Below are 18,233 nucleotides of genomic sequence, written 5' to 3' on the forward strand. Positions count from 1 at the left end.
AAGACCTTGTCTTCAGAAAGCAAGACAAAACAAATTAGAAAAGCACTCATACCATATCAATCCAGAGAGCATAAACTTTGGGAGTTTTGTCTTTATAAAATTACTAATAAATGGGGTTGGGGAGGTGGCTCATTGTGTTCTTCTTTCGGAGGACCTGAGGTGGGTTCCCAGCACCCAGATCAGGCAGCCTGCCCAGAACTGCAATTTGAGGGGAATCTGATGTCTGGGGGCACCTGTACACACCTGTATAGACACACATAGACAAATAATTAATACAAATAAAGAAAAAGTATTAACTGAAAGCTCAGATATAATATAAATACAGGTTGGGAAGTCCCCCAATCCCTATTCCAGAGATAAACACTGAATATCCTGTCGGTATTTTAGTTGTTTGTTTGTTTGAGTCAGTGTCTTATTATATAGCTCTGGCTAGCCTAGAACACAGAGATCTGCTTGCCTCTGTCTCCTGAGTGCTGTTATTAAAGGTGTGTAACATCACTGCTCAGCCTGCCTTGACTGTTTTCAAGCTTGAAATTTTCCTGCCTCAGCCTCCTGACCTCTTGGGTGTGACATAATATTCAGTTCTCTTCAGGCTTTTAATGTATGTACACACATGGTTTTCGGCAGTACTAGAGATTGAACTGAGGGCTTCATGACCGCTTAGGCAAGCACTTTACTGCTGAGCTTCATAACAGTAGCAAAGTTACAGTTGGGAAGTAGCAAGGAAATCATTTTATGGTTGGGGTCAACACAACATGAGGTTTAAGAGCACTTTGCTTGAGTTTGGTTCTTAGCATCCATGTTGGGCAGTTTACAGTCTCCTGTAACTCCAACTCCAGAGGATCTGACAGTCTTTTCTGGCTTCTACAGGTACATTAGTACGAACACACACACACACACACACACACACACACACACACACACACACACATTTTAAAGAAGGGGGTTCACTGCAGAAGAGAAGGAGGTGATGTAAGAGTAGAGATTGGCTTGGTGAAGCTATAAGCCAAGGAATGCCAGTGACTGGAATAGACAAGGACAGATTCTTTGTTTGAACCCCCAAGGGAGCACAGATTTGCTGGCACCTTGGTTCTAGCCCTATCATGCTAATATTGGATTTTAGTTCCTAAAATGGTATTCTGGCTGCCTGGTGGAGAAATGTAGGGGTAGAGGGAGTGGAAATCACAGAGTTGGCAGAAATAGAGAAAGTGGACATGTCTTTGCCTGAGAGTTCATGTCACTGGCACTTGGGATAAGAACAAAGAGGGGCAACAGTGAGATAGCTGTTTCCTCCATGTTCGAGCTGGTTGTTGGCAGATGACCTGCCCTCAGCAATGTTACAGGCAGGAGCACTCACCACCATGGGCTCATCTGCTGAAAGGGGTCTTTGTGATCTAGGGAGAATGTCATGACTTGAGACACCTCATGAAGGGCTATGGTGCTGTGTTCTCAGGTCTGGCCACCCCTAGAAAGGATTTCTGGTATCTTTGTGTATTTCTTGGTATCTGAGAGCCTAGGAAGCAGGATGGTCTCTGGGGAAAGGAAGGTGCATAGGAATGAGTTGGGACTTTGAGTATGCGGGAGTGGATACAATGAGAGCCTCCATATTTCATTACTTTGGAGAATGGTGCTGGAGCTGTGGTCGACATGGGAACACTGTGCTTCTCCTGGAGCATCCAGCTCAGGCAGGCTGATCAGGTTCCCCAGCACTTCAGTTCCCTGTGTTCATGCACCTACTGCCTAGAAAAACAGTGGTACCAAGCAACACAGGGAACTCTGAATGTAGAAATAGTACTGTAGCTAGTCTGTCTCTGTCCTGCCTGCTAGCTCCCAAATAACCACATGGAGACTTCTTATTAATTATAAAAGCTTAAACTAAAGCTTAGCTTTTCCACTAGCTCTTTTTTTTCTTTCGAGACAGGGTTTCTCTGTATTGTTTTGGAGGCTGTCCTGGAACTCACTCTGTATACCAGGCTGGCCTCGAACTCACAGAGATCCACCTGCCTCTGCCTCAAGAGTTACCGCCACGTGGAGATGCCGGGGATCGAACCGGGGGCCTCATACATGCAAAGCATGCGCTCTACCACTGAGCTACATCCCCACTCGATCCACTAGCTCTTATAACTTAAATGAACCCATTTCTGTTCATCTACGTGTTGCTATGTGACTCATGGCATTTACCTGTTGTCTTGCTCTTTCTGGCTGGTGATTCCCTTCTTCCCAGCATCCTTTCTGCCCTGAAAATCCTGCCTAGCTATTGGCTACTTAGCTTTTTATTAAAGCAATCAGAGTGACACATACAGTGTACAAAATGATTTTTTCACAACACAGTGCTGGTGGTACTCACTGACCCAGAGGAGGGGTGATACAGTGCTGCTTTAGGTTGGAGGAGTTCCAGAGTGTATCTCTCTAGGCAGGAAGGCAATGGCTTCTAAGTTCAGTCTCTCCATCTCCCCTTGGTCTCCAGGTCTTCCAGCTCGCAGCTCACCTGGTATACTGGGGCAAAGCCGTCATCATCTACCCATTGTGTGAGAACAACGTCTATGTCCTATCTCCCAATGCCAGTGTGTGTCTGTGAGTACCATGGCTGCCAAAATCTATAGAGTCTAGAGCTAGAAAGAGCCCAGAAGGACCCTTTAGTGACACCCCCAGTGGCCAGGCACCAGAGGCTTTGAAGCCCCGAGGCCAGCTCTAACTGTATCCTGATGCTGCCCATGGTATGCTCAGGTGTAGATCCCAGTCTGGTTTGGTGTTGCCCATGTTAAGGCTATCTCTTCCTGGCTGAGATCAGAGGTTCTGTGGCTCCTGCCACATCTTGAGGGACAGTGCCTGCAACTCTGTCCATCTGAAGGGTCACCATACGTCATTCTGTTGTCATTATGCTCACCCAAATGGTTGCTGTGAGCCTGGATGACTGCACTGTGACCATGGTTGTCTGTCCTAGATACTCCCCACTGGCTGAGCAGTTCTCCCGACAGTTCCCGTCCCATGACCTGCCATCTATCCTGGCCAAGTTCTCCTTGCCTGTTTCTTTATCGGAGTTCAGGAGCCCTCTGGCTCCCCCTGCACAGGAGGTGAGTCACTAGAGCCCCTATGTGGCTTATGAGGTGGACTGGGTCTAACTGCCTTTCTGGTGGCTCCTGACTAAAAGGTTCTTAGCATTGTTGACATTTTTGCCTTGGTTTGCGGGGGGGAATTGTGGTTGAATACTTCAGGTTTCCTATGGTCCATGGGTATCCTCAGGTCTAGGACTGGGTTAAATTTGCCAGAAGGGTACTACTGGCTTTTATTAGGCTGACAGGATCCCCTTGTGCTGCCTCCTGGACCAGGGGCTTCTCACAGACAGAGGCTGCAGACAGCTTTGTTTTCACTAAGCCTGGGGCCTTGCTTTCCAAGACTGCTTAGTTCCTGTACTCCTTCCTCTGGGGGCTTAGGAACCGTGGGATCTTTGTATGGAATCTTAGGGCCTCTATGCCCAGAGTCCTTTCCTTAAGATCTACAGTACATCAAGCTAGGACTGTGTCTTGCCTTGTGGGCCTGGGTCAAGGCAGAGGATGGCAGTTGGGTACTGGTTGTGGTGGGGTGCTTCTGAAGGTGCAGTAAGCTACAGGGGTCAGTCACTTTTTACAGGCCCATGCTCAAGAGAGGGTGAAATGGTCTTGGAGCAGAGAGGCTTTGCTCCCTCCACTCTAGTAAGTGTTTTGAGCTCCAAGAGGGGATTTAGGGAGAGAGGACAGGTGTCTGAGACAAGCTGGGTGGGCTCCATGCTTTATCTTCAAAAGCAAAGTATTTGTTTTATTAGGTGCCAGATACACTGGGCAAAATCAGTCCTTAAAGTCAAATACTTCCCCTTCTCAAATTGTGAATGGGAATAAGATCCTAGGTTTTCAACTCATTTATATGCTGAGTGTGCCAGAGTTTAAAGCTGCCTTTCACAGAGCCCTTGGTTTCCAGGAACTGAGCCAGGGGGATGAAAGATACACTTTGCATCCCTCCTTCCTCTCCCCCAGGCAGTTCTTGGGGGAGGGCCTGGCAGCGCTCCCATCCCAGCAGAAACTTCCCAGTTGTCTGGATAACGGCTGATCTTCCAGGCTGTGTCTGAGCAGCTGTTTCAGGCCTTTTCAGGGGGCTGGGATGGAGCTGTTTGGTTTGCCACATCCCAGGGACATACTGTCTAGTACTTCTGAAGCTTTTGTGTTTTAGTTTTTACGTTTTATGTTTCAATAGCTTGAACTCCTATTGAAATTTATTTGGTTTTGACTGTGGTTGGTATGGGTATCTTCCTCCCCAGTAACCCAGCCCCCTTCCTTGAGTGACCTGAGCAGCAGCTCTTCTGGGCCTCCCAAAGATGAGGGCATTGGTATTGTCTACACATACCTTGCTGCTTGGTGTCTATGCCTGAGAGGTGCTTTTCCATTGGTGCTGGGTACCACTTGGCCAGTGCTTACAAGGCCTGAATGTGCGTTACCCAGGAAGTGGCTCCACACTAGAGCAGTAGGTCCCTTTCCCATTGCCTTCTGGAATCATCTGTTCTTGGAGCAGACTCATAGGGCAGTTGCTTCTCTGCCCAGCAGTGGACTGTCTAATGGCAGCAGATCTCAGTGGGCTGGAGTGAGGGAGGCAAGAACAGACCTGGTTGTAGGGAAAGTCAGTTCAGAGGAGGGAAGAAGCCCAGGTGTGTGATGGAAGCTAGTACAAATGTGGCCTGGGAATTTTGGGCCCCATTGCTTTCCCTGGGGTGAGCTGACCTTGCAGAGCTACCCTGCCGTTGAGGATCCCTTCTTCCAAATAGGAGGCCTTCCTGCTTAGGTATTGGGGTTGCTAAGGGCCAGGAACAAGATCAAGACTGCAGTCAGGTATCAGTCTACAATGTCTTACGCTGCTCACCTATAGACCCAGCTCATCCAGATGGTGGTGTGGATGCTGCAGCGCCGGCTCCTCATCCAGCTGCACACCTATGTTTGCCTAATGGCCTCACCCAGTGAAGAGGAGCCCCGACTTCGAGAGGATGATGTCCCCTTCACTGCCCGAGTCGGTGGCCGCAGCCTCAGCACACCAAATGCCCTAAGCTTCGGCTCCCCAAGTAGGATCCCCATCCAGGACACCTGTCTGGTAATGGGGGGCTGGGAGACTTTGGTGATGGCATCCAGGAAACCTGGGCACTGTTGGGATAAGAGGTGTCTTTACATGTCTGTACATTCACCTGCTTCTGTTCCTGCCTGTGGAGACCTCTTCCTCCTGTCCTCCTGTGCTGCCATGCATCTGAGGGGAGGCTTTGTCTGAGTGGCTGGCTGTAGTCAGCCACTGCAGCACAGTTAGACGTCTCCCAATCCAGCCTGTCCTCAGAGCAGGGCCTCATACTGTCATCACAGGGAACACAGCTGTCTGTTGTTAGGGTCCATGTGCTTTATCCCCATGTTGACTAAGGTGGGATAAGACACTGTGCCTGCCTTAGGATATAGTGGGCATGCAGCATTCTGGACCCTTGAAGTTATTCTTATGGGGCAGCTCCCTGTGTTCCAGGTTAGCCCCATTGGAGGTGGGGCAGCAGTGAACTCTTGCATGAAGGCTTATGGTACAGTTGGACACCAGAGGGGAGTGTGACAGTGACCTCAGGATCTGGATGCTGTCAGGGCCTTTGATGCTTCACACTTGACTGTTCCAACCTACAGCCAGCAGTGATGACATGACCCTTACCAGCCCCAGTATGGACAACTCCAGTGCAGAGCTGCTCCCCAGTGGGGACTCACCACTAAACAAGAGGATGACAGAGAACCTGCTTGCCAGCCTCTCAGAGCATGAGCGGGCTGCCATCCTTAGTGTACCTGCAGCCCAAAATCCTGAGGACCTCCGCATGTTTGCCAGGTAGGGAGCAGGTGACTGAGTGGGACATGGATAACTGTACAGGGAAGTGCTGGTATCCTTGTACAGCTACCTACTACCACAGCTCATGGTGGCTCTCCTCCTGGGATTGCTGTGTGAAGGGCAGGAGCTATTGTCCAGGTGTGGCTCTGGCCACGCCCCTGGATCTAGTGAGCTGTTTACTCAGTACTTCTGAGTGTTCCTTGTCACTGCTCGAGAGGCAGCTGCTCTCAAGTTCTGACCCACTGGGGGTTTGGCAGGAGTGTGTCCAGATTCTTGGCACTGGGGAAACTTAGGACCCTGTGTCATAGCTGCTTGATGTCTGTCATGTCCATCCTGACTTAAGTGTTGTACGGGCATGGTATGGTGGGAGGGGTCAGGTTGTTGGTGTTCAGTGTTTGAAGAATCACATTGCAGATTGCTAGAGGACCATTTGCAACTGGTCCAGGCTTTACCTGTTCCCTGGCTTTCTTTGTGCTGCACTCAACTGCAGAAAGCTCCCTGGAGCAGACTGAACCCAATGTCATGGGAGAACAGAAAGAGGCCTGTAATGGCATTCCTCCCTTCATCAGCGTGCATGCTGAGGTGGCTCTAGGTTTGCATAGCCGTGCCGCCGTGTCGCCGTGTGGACTCACTTCAGGACCACCACCACTCACTGGGTTTGGGACGCTTGGCCCAGCCCATAGCTCTTCACAAGCCTGCAGGCAGCTTACAGATCCACCCACCAATGACTGTTGGAGTCCTTGGTAGTACTGGCCTTGGGCTAGGCTCATGCCACCCTCTCTCCTCCAGGCTCCTTCACTATTTCCGTGGCCGCCACCATCTGGAGGAGATCATGTACAATGAGAACACACGGCGTTCCCAGCTGCTCACACTCTTTGACAAGTTCCGCAGTGTGCTGGTGGTGACCACCCATGAGGACCCTGTCATTGCTGTCTTCCAGGCACTGCTCACATGAGCCCAGGCAGCAAGCTAAGTGTGAATGGGAACTAGCCTACCCCCTCCCTGCCCCAGAGCTCCTGAGTCACCTTAGGAGGATAGGCAGTCCCAGCCTGGCAGAACTGGTTCTTGTTCCAGCTGTCTGTCTGATCAGAAACAGCTATAGGTAACCATTGCACTTTTTTGTTTTGAGACAGTCTTATGTAGCCCAGACCTCATACTTGCTATGTAGCCAAGGATGACTCTGAACTCCTGATCTTCCTGCCTCTGTCCATGTGTGCTAGGATTACAGACATATACCACCAACGTTACTTTAAAAAATATACGTATATTTATTTTTATTAATGGTTTTGTGTGTGTGGGTGCCCTCAGAGGTCAGAAGAAAGCATACCCTGGAGCTAGAGTTACAGAGGTTGTGAGCCGCTGGGAAAGGGAACTCAAGAAGAGCAGGAAGCTCTTCTAACCATTGCCATCTCTGCAGCCCCACCAGGCTTACTCTTCAGTCCAGTCCTCACAGCATCTTCACTGCTGAGCTGGAGAAGGCCTTCCAAGATGTGTCTCTAAAGTCCAAGTCCTACACACACAGTTTGTATCTTTCTGATCCCTTCCCCAGCCCTTCCCCTTATGCAGCTACCCTGGAGTGTCCAAAACACTTGTTTAACTCATTCCTGCTCCTAGGTGTATATATCCATACACTGACAATTCTCCCCTTTGGTGCCATACCTACTGGGTACACAGGTTTTCTGACCCAAATGAATAATTAACTGCATGCACACAAATTCTGGCTGAGACTTGGACAGTTCCCCACAAATAAGATATTTATTGTACTTTTAAACAATAAAAAAGCCCATCAGGTTGTTTGCTGAGGCTGATACATCTGTTCAGCCACTCTGTCTACCACACTGACCCATGGGCTGCCCTGGACATAGAAGCGCAGTGGCTTCTGGGTCCACTCCCCTGCATGACCAATGCCTATGCGAGCTGCTGCCACCACAGCTGGGCTACCTGTCTCAAGGCGGCCATGCTCCAGCCACACAGCCTCATCTTGGGTCAGGTCTCGTTGGTCAAAGCTCTTATCAATGGCCAGGGCCTGGCACAGCTTGGAGGGACCACTACAGAGCTCACGGTCCTTGAGGGTACGGCTGACAGTGCTTTTCCGGAGGGTGCTGCGAAGCTGCCGCATGGTGTCCAGGCCCTCCAGGGGCTCTAGTGCTCGTAACAGGACACAAGCCCCAGCCCCTGTGGGACAGACAGACAGCCTGGAAGTAAATTTCAGACCTGCACATACCCAGTGTTGCAGGGGTGCTGCTGTCTTCCTGCACATGTAAACTGGTATTCACTGCATTCAGATATCCAGACCCCTCTGCCCCCTCTTCCCTGTAGCATCAACTAGGCTGCTAAGCCTTCCCTAAGAACCTTGGGAAGCCTCTACCAAGTAAGACTGACAGTGACACTCTCACCACTGCTCTCCAAGCCAGAAATATGATCAACTAGTATGGGTGAGTCTTTGGCTTCCTCTAGTCTTGATTGGTAGTGGCTACAAGAATGGCATAGGAAGCCCCAGAGAGCCAGCACCTCTGGGGTAGAATGCCACTCTACTAGAAAATGGTAAGTCTCAAACCTAATTCAAATATGATATAGGTCAAGAAAACCTTGAATCCCTCCTCCCATGCTGTACCTAGCTCACCACCTGGGACTTTCCCTGCCATTTCAGGGAGAAGCGGGACACACAGTCCCTGTGAGTGCAGGGCATGTGATCCCTACTCTCGGCTCCCAGGGCCACTTAATCATCCCACGCTATCCTGGCTCCCTCTCATCTTCATGCAAACAGCATTGACCTCCACGTCCTTGCCTAACTCTGCTACACATCTGCTTTAAATTAGCTTCTGACCTCTGCTCTACTTGGCCTGAAACCCTCATCCTCTTCCAAACCCTCAGCATCCACACCTGGACAAGTATCAGTGATACCCATGTCCTTAGCCTCTATTCAACACGGATGACGACCCTCACCAGGACCATGTGCACCCTTGTGGGAATTTGCCCCCAACCTGGATGTTCTTGGGGGCGATTCAATTACAAGGTCACCCTTGCGTCTGCCTTGCTCACCATGCCCCAGGAACCAGCATTTTTTTTCTCCTTCAGAGACTGCAGCACTAACCATCTCTGGTTTTATTTCCTTAGTTCAGCCATATTAACAGGGTTGGTTCTGTCCAAGAAGGCTTGTCATCTTTCTCTCTTTTTAATTTAAAGAAAGAAAAAAGGGTGTACTGTTGTTTTGCCTGTATGTATATCTGCACCACTTATACACCTAGTGCTGATAGATGCTAGAAGAGGGCACTGGATCTCCTGGAACTGGAGTTATAGTTATGGTTGTGAACTGCCATGTGGGGGCTGGAAAGAAAACCCAGCTCCTCTGCAAGAGCATCCAATGCTCTTAACCACTGAGCTACCTCTCCAGCCTCTTGTGATCTTTTGATGCCTAGTCATCCATACCACCACTCAGGATGAGCTTTGTGGTAGGCACAGAGTCAGTCTTGTGGTCCACTCACCTCCAGTTCCCAAGTTCCCTGCACTGGACACCCTCAGCTTTCTGCTGTGGGCAGCCACAATTCCCTGCATCACAAGTACGTGTCCAACAAACCAAGAACATTGGTTGGTCACTTTGGGCCAGTGGTGGCTTTGGTAGGATGGTACGGTTCATCAGGCTCAGACCACTGAGAACACAAGGCTACATGGTGTCAGGACAGAGTTGGACCCCAGAGGAGACTCAGTTTCTCTCAGGAGCACTGCACTGACATCCCTTCACAAATGCTGTCTGGGGCCAGAAGGTCCTATGTGGTTATTGCACGTTTCTAGCAGCATCCCTGCCTTTACCTGCCAGATGCTAGCCCGTATTGATAACCAGATATGTCACCAAACATTGCCTGATGTCTCCTGAGGGAGCAGAAATGCTCCTGGATAAGAGTGAACCAGATCCTATAATAGGACTTTGGCAAGGTTCCTGTATGAGCCCAGCTTACCCCAAACTGTTTCTTGCTTTCCCTGGTTCCCATCCCCTGGTTCACTCCAAACCTAACCCAGAACCAAAACCATCATTCTGAACTCTCGTCATAGAAACGAACTGCTCTACATGCTGGTTGGCCCTGTAGCCTCTGCTGTGTCAAGAACAGCCAAAGCCCCTGAAATCCCAATTTAGCCCTCAGTGGCACCTCCCAACTCAAATGCCTGTCTACCTCAGTCTTCCAGAGTGTTGGCCAGCTGATAGCCTGCCTGTTTCCCCAAGCCCAGCACCACTAACCTTGACTGGAGACATTCAAGCAGAAGTACATGCCATAGATGATGTACACATACAGGGTCCCAGGTTTCATGAACATGCCACGGTTGCGGGGAGTCTGCCGGCCACCCCTTGAGTGAGCAGCTTCATCTTCTGGCCCCAAATATGCCTCAGTCTCCACAATGCGTCCACGGAGTTCTGTTCCATCAGCAAGTCGCCGGACAAGGACCTGTGGGCAGTGAGTCTGCTCAGACCATAGGGATGGAGGTCAACCCAGCTGGACAGTCCCCACCTAGATCTCTTTTAAGCTCAGGATGTACCAGGAACCCAAGTCCAGAGAGACCCAACTACCTGGTTCCTCCATTCTGCCTCTTCTTTTGCTCCTGCTCAGAGCCTGAATGCCAATATTAAGGTCACCAGCCCTTCTGGTGTTCTGAGTCACTTGGATTCACTGTGCAGGTTGACCTCAAAGTCCCCTCAGTGTTCTCTGCTGTCCCATATCCTCTTCCCACAGTTCCCTTGAGAGCCTTAAATATTCAGTGGCCCCATGGGGTCCCTACACATTTCCTGGCATATCCAGATTCTGTGATGTGCTTGTTAAGCTAGGCTAGCCACAAAGGATCTACACTCTCAGACTGCCCATTAGTGCTATGACCTTAATGAGAAACAGGCACCATGCAGTGCCTAGTCTGGTCCATGATCCCAAGAATGGCCAGAAGTCTTTTTTTTTTTTAAGATTTATTTATTTATTATGTATACAATGTTCTGCCTGCATGGATGCCTGCACACCAGAAGAGAGCACCAGATCTCATTCTAGATGGTTGTGAGCCACCATGTGGTTGCTGGGAATTGAACTCAGGACCTCTGGAAGAGCAGCCAGTGCTCTTAACCTCTGAGCCATCTCTCCAGCCCCGGGCTGCAGTCTTAACTAGGGCTCATGAAAGGATTTCGTCACCCACCCATGTCCACAGCACTTTACATCTTTATTTTTTTATTTTTTTAGGTTTTTTGAGACAGGGTTTCTCTGTATTGTTTTGGAGGCTGCTCTATAGACCAGGCTGGCCTCGAACTCACAGAGATCAGCCTGCCTCTGCCTCCCGAGTGCTGGGATTAAAGGCGTGTGCCACCAACGCCTGGCTTTATTTTTTTATTTTTATTTTTTGGTTTTTTGACTTAGGTTTGAGGGATTATTTGGTCAGAAGGCACCTTCATCTCCGTCCAGGCAGAACCATAGTGCCTCAGGGTTGATGTAATGGGTAGAGTGGAGGAAAAGAAGGGGCCAGTGCTTGTCTTGGAAGCCTAGAAATCCTTTCAGGAACCCAAAACACTGAAGACAGGGATGAATGTTTGGAAGGGGAGAAAGGTCAGGGAGTCTCCCTTCACTAACTATACTCGCATGCTCCCATGTCTCCAACTGGCACACTGAGAACCCCAGCTGAGCTGGAGGGAGCTCCCTGCACTTTTCTGGTGGAAGACCTGGGGAGGCAACATGATCCCCTGTATAGAGCAGTCTGCTGTCCTGGCAACTCACTGCAGTGAGCCTTTACTGAGCTTGTCACCCACACCAGGGTTTTCCTTGACCAAAGGAATGCACAGGCTAAAATACCCCTCTCCGTGCCAGACATCATCTTGTCTACCAATATGGGCTCAAGCAGGCATGACAGGGAGCCAGTTGACATATCCAGGATGCTGAACAGAGGCAGATGTATGGTGGTGGTGGACCATCCTTAGGCCCTTGACCTAAACTTGAGGTTTAAAAAACCCATGTTTGTCATAATCATAGATTCTGATTACTATGGGGATTTTAGAAGGAACACAGATCCTTGACAACAGAATTAAGTCTCTTCTCCACTAGGTCAGGGTCTGTTCCTGTTAACATGGAACTCTTAGCACCAGTTCTTCCATTAGAGAAACTGGCTGTCCTTGGCCATGCTACCCTAAAGGGAAGCTTCTTAAGAGAAAAAGGTGGGCCAGGGAACCTCCTAAAACCAGCTCTGGCACCTAGGAATAGTGGGTGCTGCAAATGAACCCGCCAGATCCATCATGTGCACTTTGGAAGGTGACAGGCTGTACTATAGGCCACACCAGGCTGGTCCTGGGGTAGTCCCAACTTCTCACTCCAAGCATGCCTGGCATAGCCCACATCCTGGACCTATACTGACGGAGCCATGTAATGAGACCAGCTCTTTCAAGTGATTCAGACACTGGCAACCTAACCTTGGCCCCAGCCATCAGGGAACAGGGTAGCTAAAAGTGTCCCTCAGAGATGCTGGGGCCAATACATAATACCATTATTGTCAGTGACCCTGCTACCTCCACAAGGAACACCCCTATCAATATATATATATATATACACACATATATATATATATTTTTTCAAGACAGGGTTTCTCTGTATAGCTTTGAAGCCTGTCCTGGAACCGGCTTTGTAGACCAGGCAGTTCTCATACTCACAAAGATCCGCCTGCCTCTGCCTCCTGAGTGCTGGGATTAAAGGCTTGTACCACCAACGCCTGGCCCTATCAATATTCTTATTCTTTGCAGTGATCCTAGACAATAACAGCCAAATTATCTGAGGCCAATGTGGACAAGACAGCTACCTATGTGAGCACAATGAGGCCGAATAAAGATGTGAACAAGCAGTGACAGGACACCTGCATGTATTTATATTACCTGTCCCAGAAATGCACGGGCCAGGGTGACCGCTGGCTGGTCAAAAAACTCTGGTCCCAGGCGGGCAGGGTGGTCCTCTGGACTGGAGAAGTAGATGCTCTGCTGGGGGCCCAGGGATGAGGGTGGCCTCTCCTTAGGGATCTGCTGCCACTGTGATTCTGCTAGTTGCTGTTTTTTTTGTCTGATCTTTCGGGAAAGCTGTAATAGGAAATAAAACAAAAGCAAATGTTTGCCTGCCTGCCTGTCTACATTTCTTTGTCTGCAAAGTGGGGTGCCCATTTTGTGGGTCATTCCAGAAACATAAACAGAAGGCTACAGCTAATACAGCCTCAGGGGACCTTGGAACATGGTGTGGGTAATAATGGGTTGTTAGTGGTGTCAGGGTGGGCGGCCATTCTCTGCCCACACCTGCTGCACATAGGAGAAACTTGGGTCAGAGGCAAAAGAAGGTAGGTGCCTGAGTCTGTTACACAAGGGCCAGCATTTTCTGCTTCCCATACGTAACACCATCTCCAAGGAAACTTGTTTCTTGAACCTGGCTCTTTGCTCCCAATCCTGGGAATTAAAAGACAGCCAGAATCCGGGCAGGGTCTAGCAGAGAAACAGACTGAGTTTTTCCTGTCATTGCCCAAAAGTATAGGTCACAAGGCCCCCTTAGTGTTGACCAAAGACCTGACACACAAGAGGGTGCCCATGGGTATGACCACCTGCCTGGTCCCATTAGTGCTCAGGGTGTAACTCTGCTGGCCCCCAACTGACCTGACTGCTTGGGTATGAGAATAACTAGGAACTGGGACAAAAAGTCTACGAGTCAGTAAGACATAGCAGGCCTTAATCTACCAAAAGCCGGGTAAACAAAGGAGGGAAATCTGACTACATCCTTCAGCTATTGTGGTACAACAGATGGAGGATGAAAGGGACAACTGGGCAGTGAACCTGGGGCCAGGGCCAAGACCTGTTCTCAGCCCAAGCTGGACTTCAGCTATAGCCATGGCTCCGTGGCTGGTTAATGAGCCAATCCTTTTTTAAGGTAAGGTCCCATGTAGACCACGCTGGCCTTGAACTCCCGATCCTCCTGCTTTCATCCACTTCCCAAGTACTGGAAATACAGACGTGCGCCACCACGCCCGGGTAAAACCCATTATTTTTATCTGTTGTGCTGACATCCAGGTTGGACCGAGGATGCCAGGCTGCCCGGAATGGATGCTGACGTGACCGTCTCTGCAGCCCGACCCACTGTGCCAGCTCGCCGTGGGCTCAGACTCCGCGACGCTGTGCCTCTCACCGGCGCTGGCATCTGGCCGGCCTCACGGCATCCGGTCACTCGGGATCCTGCTCTGGCACGCCCCGGGCGGCGGGCTCGTCCAGGAAATAGAGGCTGGCTGGTGTCGGGAGGCAAGCTCACAGACATCGATTTTAGAGTCCCTCTGCCGAGGCGCGTACACAGACCAGCCCCGCCACGGGCGCGCATCTAGCCTCCGACAGGATGCGCTGGACCGCCGGAAGCGCGTGAGGGCGGGGACAGAAGCCTGCGCCTGCGCAGAGCTCGCTGCTTGGGGGTGGAGCGAGGAGGCGGAGCGAAGAGCCTAATTTTACCACTCTGGCCGTAACCGACGTTTCCCCGTCCGGGTCTATCCTAGTGGCCCTACTGCTGTCAAGCCCCACCTCCCTGAACCTGGACTGAATTTTTGAGTGTCCGGGGCCGGAAGGCCTTGCTGGGACGGGCTGGGTCACAGCGGGTGTGGTTGGTGCTGTGGAAAACAAACATAAGGCCTTGGAACCTCAGCCCGAACTCTAGTCCTGGAACCTCAACCTTATGGTGGGGGAGGGGGCAAGGGGTGGAAATGGATGTCTGCCCCACCTGGAGGCGCCTGCCCTGGATCATCACAGCTGATACGAGGAAGGAAAGGGAATCCTGCCTGGGCAGTAGACCTCCCCACCCCCACCCCCGCCCGCCCAGGCCTGGTATCGCTGCGAAGAGGGCTCACCACTTAAGTTGAGCCAGCTTGTAGGGCAGGACCAAGGCTGCAGGGACCTGGGAATACCCATCTAACTGGATAACAGTTGCCCAGACAGCTGGGGAACCAGCTTAAGAGCCAACAGGGCCCCTGTGCTTGGAGGACTTTTGGGAGGCCTGGGCAGTCTACGGGGCCTCTTGCAGTGGAACTAGTATTTATTCCTAGTGCACGAACGGACTTTGGAAACCCACTCCCCTATGGAGGAATAATCTCTCATCCTAAATACACGGGGGGAGGGCCTAGGCCCTGCCTCCAAATGATGTGACAGACTTTGATGATCCTCCTAGGAAGGTCTCACTCTCCCTGGGGAGTGGATGGGGGGGGCGGGGCGGGGGTGTCGGTAGGGGGCATGGGAGGATGGGAGGGAGAGGGGAGTGGGATTGATATGTGAAATAAGATTGTTTCTAATTTAAATTTAAAAAGTTAGGGCTGGAGAGATGGCTCAGAGGTTAAGAGCACTGCATGTTCTTCCAGAGGTCCTGAGTTCAATTCCCAGCAACCACATGGTGGCTCACAACCATCTATAATGAGGTCTGATGCCTTCTCCTGGGGTACATGCATTTACACAGATAAAAAACTGTATGCATAATAAATAATTTTTAAAAAATTTAGAAAGTTAAAACAAAACAGTTGTCCTGCACCTCTTATGACTACCTCTCTGGGACCTAGGCCTGCTACCCACTCCATACCCTATCTGTAGCCTCTCAAATGAGATTGTGCACCGCTGGAGGAGAGTTGAGCCTCTATTGGGAAATGACTGGCCCAGAGGAAGGAATGGTCAAGGGAAGGGAGATCTTGGGACAGAGTCAGGTGCTCCATGATCTGGCTTACTGCATCGGCTCCGCGGCAGCTCCCACACCCAGCAGAGCCACTGTCTCACCCCTTCTACCATTGGTGGGGGGTCTGGGCCTGCAGGGTTTCTTGGCAGACACAATCCTACCCTGCCCATTCACACACTGCCCCTGCCTTGTCAAAACCCTTGAGGGTTTGTCAGAGATATGTTTGAATTCTTTGGCCCAGGCATGGAAGAGCACCTGGGTGTGGGAAGGAAAGACAGGACAGAGGGACAGACCACGTGTTTGTGGCCTGGAGGTGGAGAGTTCCCTTACTGCTCAGGGATCCTATCCACACAGTGTATCCCAAGGCTAGGCTGGTCCCCAACTGCTCCACTGGCCAGCTGAGGCTGGGGCTCAGCCATCCCCTCTCATGGGCCTCATCCAGGACTTCCTGGGGAGGGAGGGACAGTCTCTCTGCCAGCCTGCTGCCTGTTGGAAGTCATCCAGCTGTTTATGGCACTCTACCGTTTCCGGGGGGTGGGGTAGGGGCAATATGTTGTAAATTTGAACTAATGAGATTGGCCTGGATGTGGCTCCCACCCCCTTCCTCCTTATCCCCTCCATCCAAACAATGACTCTCCCTTCCTGTGGGAATAATGCCCCTTCCCAATCCTGGAGGGAAACTGAGACGCTAGTTGGATTCTTGTCCTCTGATAAAAAGGACAAGAGGAGAGCATTTTGGAGACTCCTAGAGAGCTATCTTGCCCCCATCTCTGGGTGAATGAGAAACTCCTCTGTTTGGTGGCCAGCCTGGCTTCTGCCTCAGGAGATGGGGGTGGTTGCCAGCATCCTATTCTCCAGATGTTCTGGCCTGACTGTGGGATTGCATTGCGCAATGTCTGCCCCCTCCTCCCCACTTCCTGGTTTGTGGTGTGAAGCTCCCACTACAGGCTGGAAGTGCAGGGTTGGGTTTCCCTGCTGTATTTTACCAGCAGGCTGGCTAGGAGTAAGGGAATGTCCAAGAGGAAGGCGCCTGGGATTTCTGTTCCCAGTGTATCTTACTGCTGGTTGGTGGCAAATATGCTCTTGGGAGATTCTTTGAAAAGGGTTAAGGTGGGGCTGACACTGATGTGAGCTGCTCTGGTCCTCCACAGGTGGTGGGAAGGTTGGGACTGCTTCTAGCAGGGGTGGTGTGGGTTGCCAGTCCTTGCTAGTTCTATAGGCTTCTGATGCCAGGCTTCAGTTTCACTGTTTCAGGGGCCCAACACCCTGGCTCAGGCTCCTTTCTAACATGGATAAAGCAGGAGCTGGGTTGGAGCCAGTTGGCTCCTCCTTTTGGAAAGTCGCACCCTTCCAGCAGCTTCTCAGCAGATTGGCTGCTGACATTCTGAGAGGCCTCAGTGGCTCTCTATAATGGGGGTGGGAGTGGGGGTGGGGCGGAACCTTGGGGGTTCCTTGAGCCGAAAGGGCAGCAAGTAGGCACACCAAGGGGAGGTATACTGTCAAGGCTGCTAGGCTCTTGACCCAGGAGCTTATAGGTAAGACCCTCTTGCCAAGTCTAGGACCATGGGAGAGGGAGCTGCCTCAGAAGTAGCTGGGGACTTCAGGCCTTTGGCTAGCCTGGCCTAGCCTTCTCCCCAAATAGCCAGGGTCCTGGATCCATCCCTATATCTTTTCTCTGTGTAGTGCCTGGAAGCTAAGCTGAAGGTTCAAGAAGCAGCTGCTGAGAGTTCCCTTACTGCTCAGGGATCCTATCCACACAGGTGCTGGGTAGAGGTAGTGTAGTTGCCTATTACCCGACACGTGTTCACCAGCTCCCAGAGTGTTAAGGAATTGTAACCGACTTCCTGTTCTGCCTAGCCCATGAAACTATAAGAGAAGCCAGGGGTGGGATTTTGAGTACTAGGCTCTTCCATCCGAAGCATAGGTCAATAGGGCAGGCAGGAGATACTGGGACTGGAGAGACTAGACACAGGCCACTCCTCTTGCCCTTACTCAGGAGGCCAGGGCAGGCTGTGTCTGGGGAATCCTGAGATCCCCCGTGTGCTGAGATGGGTATTTATCTACGGGGATCGTGCTCTTGGGAATGGCACCTGTGGATGTGGATGGAGATGGCACGGTTTGCAAGACAAGGCTACTGTAAGCTCCCTGGAGCGTGGGAGCAGCATAGCCTCTGGAGTAAGGAACCCTGGAAAGCTGTTTGCTTTTCTGTCACTGGGTGCAGGCAGCCTTCTCTGTGGAATGACTGCATTGAAGATGACTCCAGGGCTGGAGCAGTTAAGGGTGCCTGCTACTTGCTCCTGTGGAGGACTGGAGTTCGGTTCCCAGCACACACATCGGGCAGTTCCAGGGGGAATCTGATCCCCCTTCTGGCATCTGTAGGCACCTGCAACCACGTGCACAGAGACATAAATAAATAAAGACTAATTCTTCTTGTAAAAAAAAGATAGCTGGGCCTAGAGTAGGGTATGTCTTTCCTGCGAATCTCTTGTAGGGTTTCTTAAGGTTTCTAGGTCTCAGCATAGATCTGGGTGGACCCCTGAGTATCCATGGCAGCAGGAGAGACCTACAGACACCAGATGCCCAGCTCTGGATGGTTCCCTATTTTCCAGATAGGACACCACCCAAACTAGCCCAGACTGGGCATCCAGACGCTGCTTATTCCTAGCAGAGGTCAAGAATGCTAGGTAT

The 18,233-nt window shown here is 51.0% G+C and overlaps 2 protein-coding genes, 1 long non-coding RNA gene and 1 other non-coding gene across 7 annotated transcripts in view; 2 read left to right on the top strand and 2 right to left on the bottom strand.

Moving 5' to 3' along the window:
- Positions 1-12,978, top strand: part of Nprl3 (NPR3 like, GATOR1 complex subunit) — a 44,335-nt gene extending 31,357 nt beyond the window's left edge. For all 4 annotated transcript variants that reach the window (XM_040748399.1, XM_040748400.1, XM_040748402.1 and 1 more), the window contains 5 exons: positions 2,468-2,574; positions 2,945-3,074; positions 4,894-5,083; positions 5,673-5,865; positions 6,655-12,978. In XM_040748399.1, coding sequence (XP_040604333.1) covers positions 2,468-2,574; positions 2,945-3,074; positions 4,894-5,083; positions 5,673-5,865; positions 6,655-6,820 — 786 coding nt within the window. In that variant the 3' untranslated portion in view covers positions 6,821-12,978. The remainder of the gene's footprint in view (positions 1-2,467; positions 2,575-2,944; positions 3,075-4,893; positions 5,084-5,672; positions 5,866-6,654) is intronic.
- On the bottom strand, positions 2,030-2,101 carry Trnaa-ugc. Its single transcript has one exon. It is a non-coding gene; the product is annotated as a tRNA-Ala (tRNA).
- Positions 7,602-14,487, bottom strand: Mpg (N-methylpurine DNA glycosylase). The gene is made up of 4 exons (XM_040748403.1): positions 14,034-14,487; positions 12,749-12,946; positions 10,100-10,304; positions 7,602-8,040 (listed from the first exon to the last, which is right to left on the bottom strand). The coding sequence occupies exons 1-4, from the start codon at positions 14,217-14,219 to the stop codon at positions 7,652-7,654; spliced, it is 978 nt and encodes a 325-aa protein (XP_040604337.1). The 5' UTR covers positions 14,220-14,487; the 3' UTR covers positions 7,602-7,651.
- On the top strand, positions 13,204-15,028 carry LOC121141278. The gene is made up of 2 exons (XR_005878142.1): positions 13,204-13,778; positions 13,919-15,028. It is a non-coding gene; the product is annotated as an uncharacterized LOC121141278 (long non-coding RNA).
- The last annotated feature ends 3,205 nt before the right edge of the window (positions 15,029-18,233 follow it).

The sequence above is a fragment of the Mesocricetus auratus genome, unplaced genomic scaffold (assembly GCF_017639785.1).
Source record: "Mesocricetus auratus isolate SY011 unplaced genomic scaffold, BCM_Maur_2.0 Super-Scaffold_100007, whole genome shotgun sequence".
In the NCBI taxonomy this organism is placed as follows: Eukaryota; Metazoa; Chordata; class Mammalia; order Rodentia; family Cricetidae; genus Mesocricetus; species Mesocricetus auratus.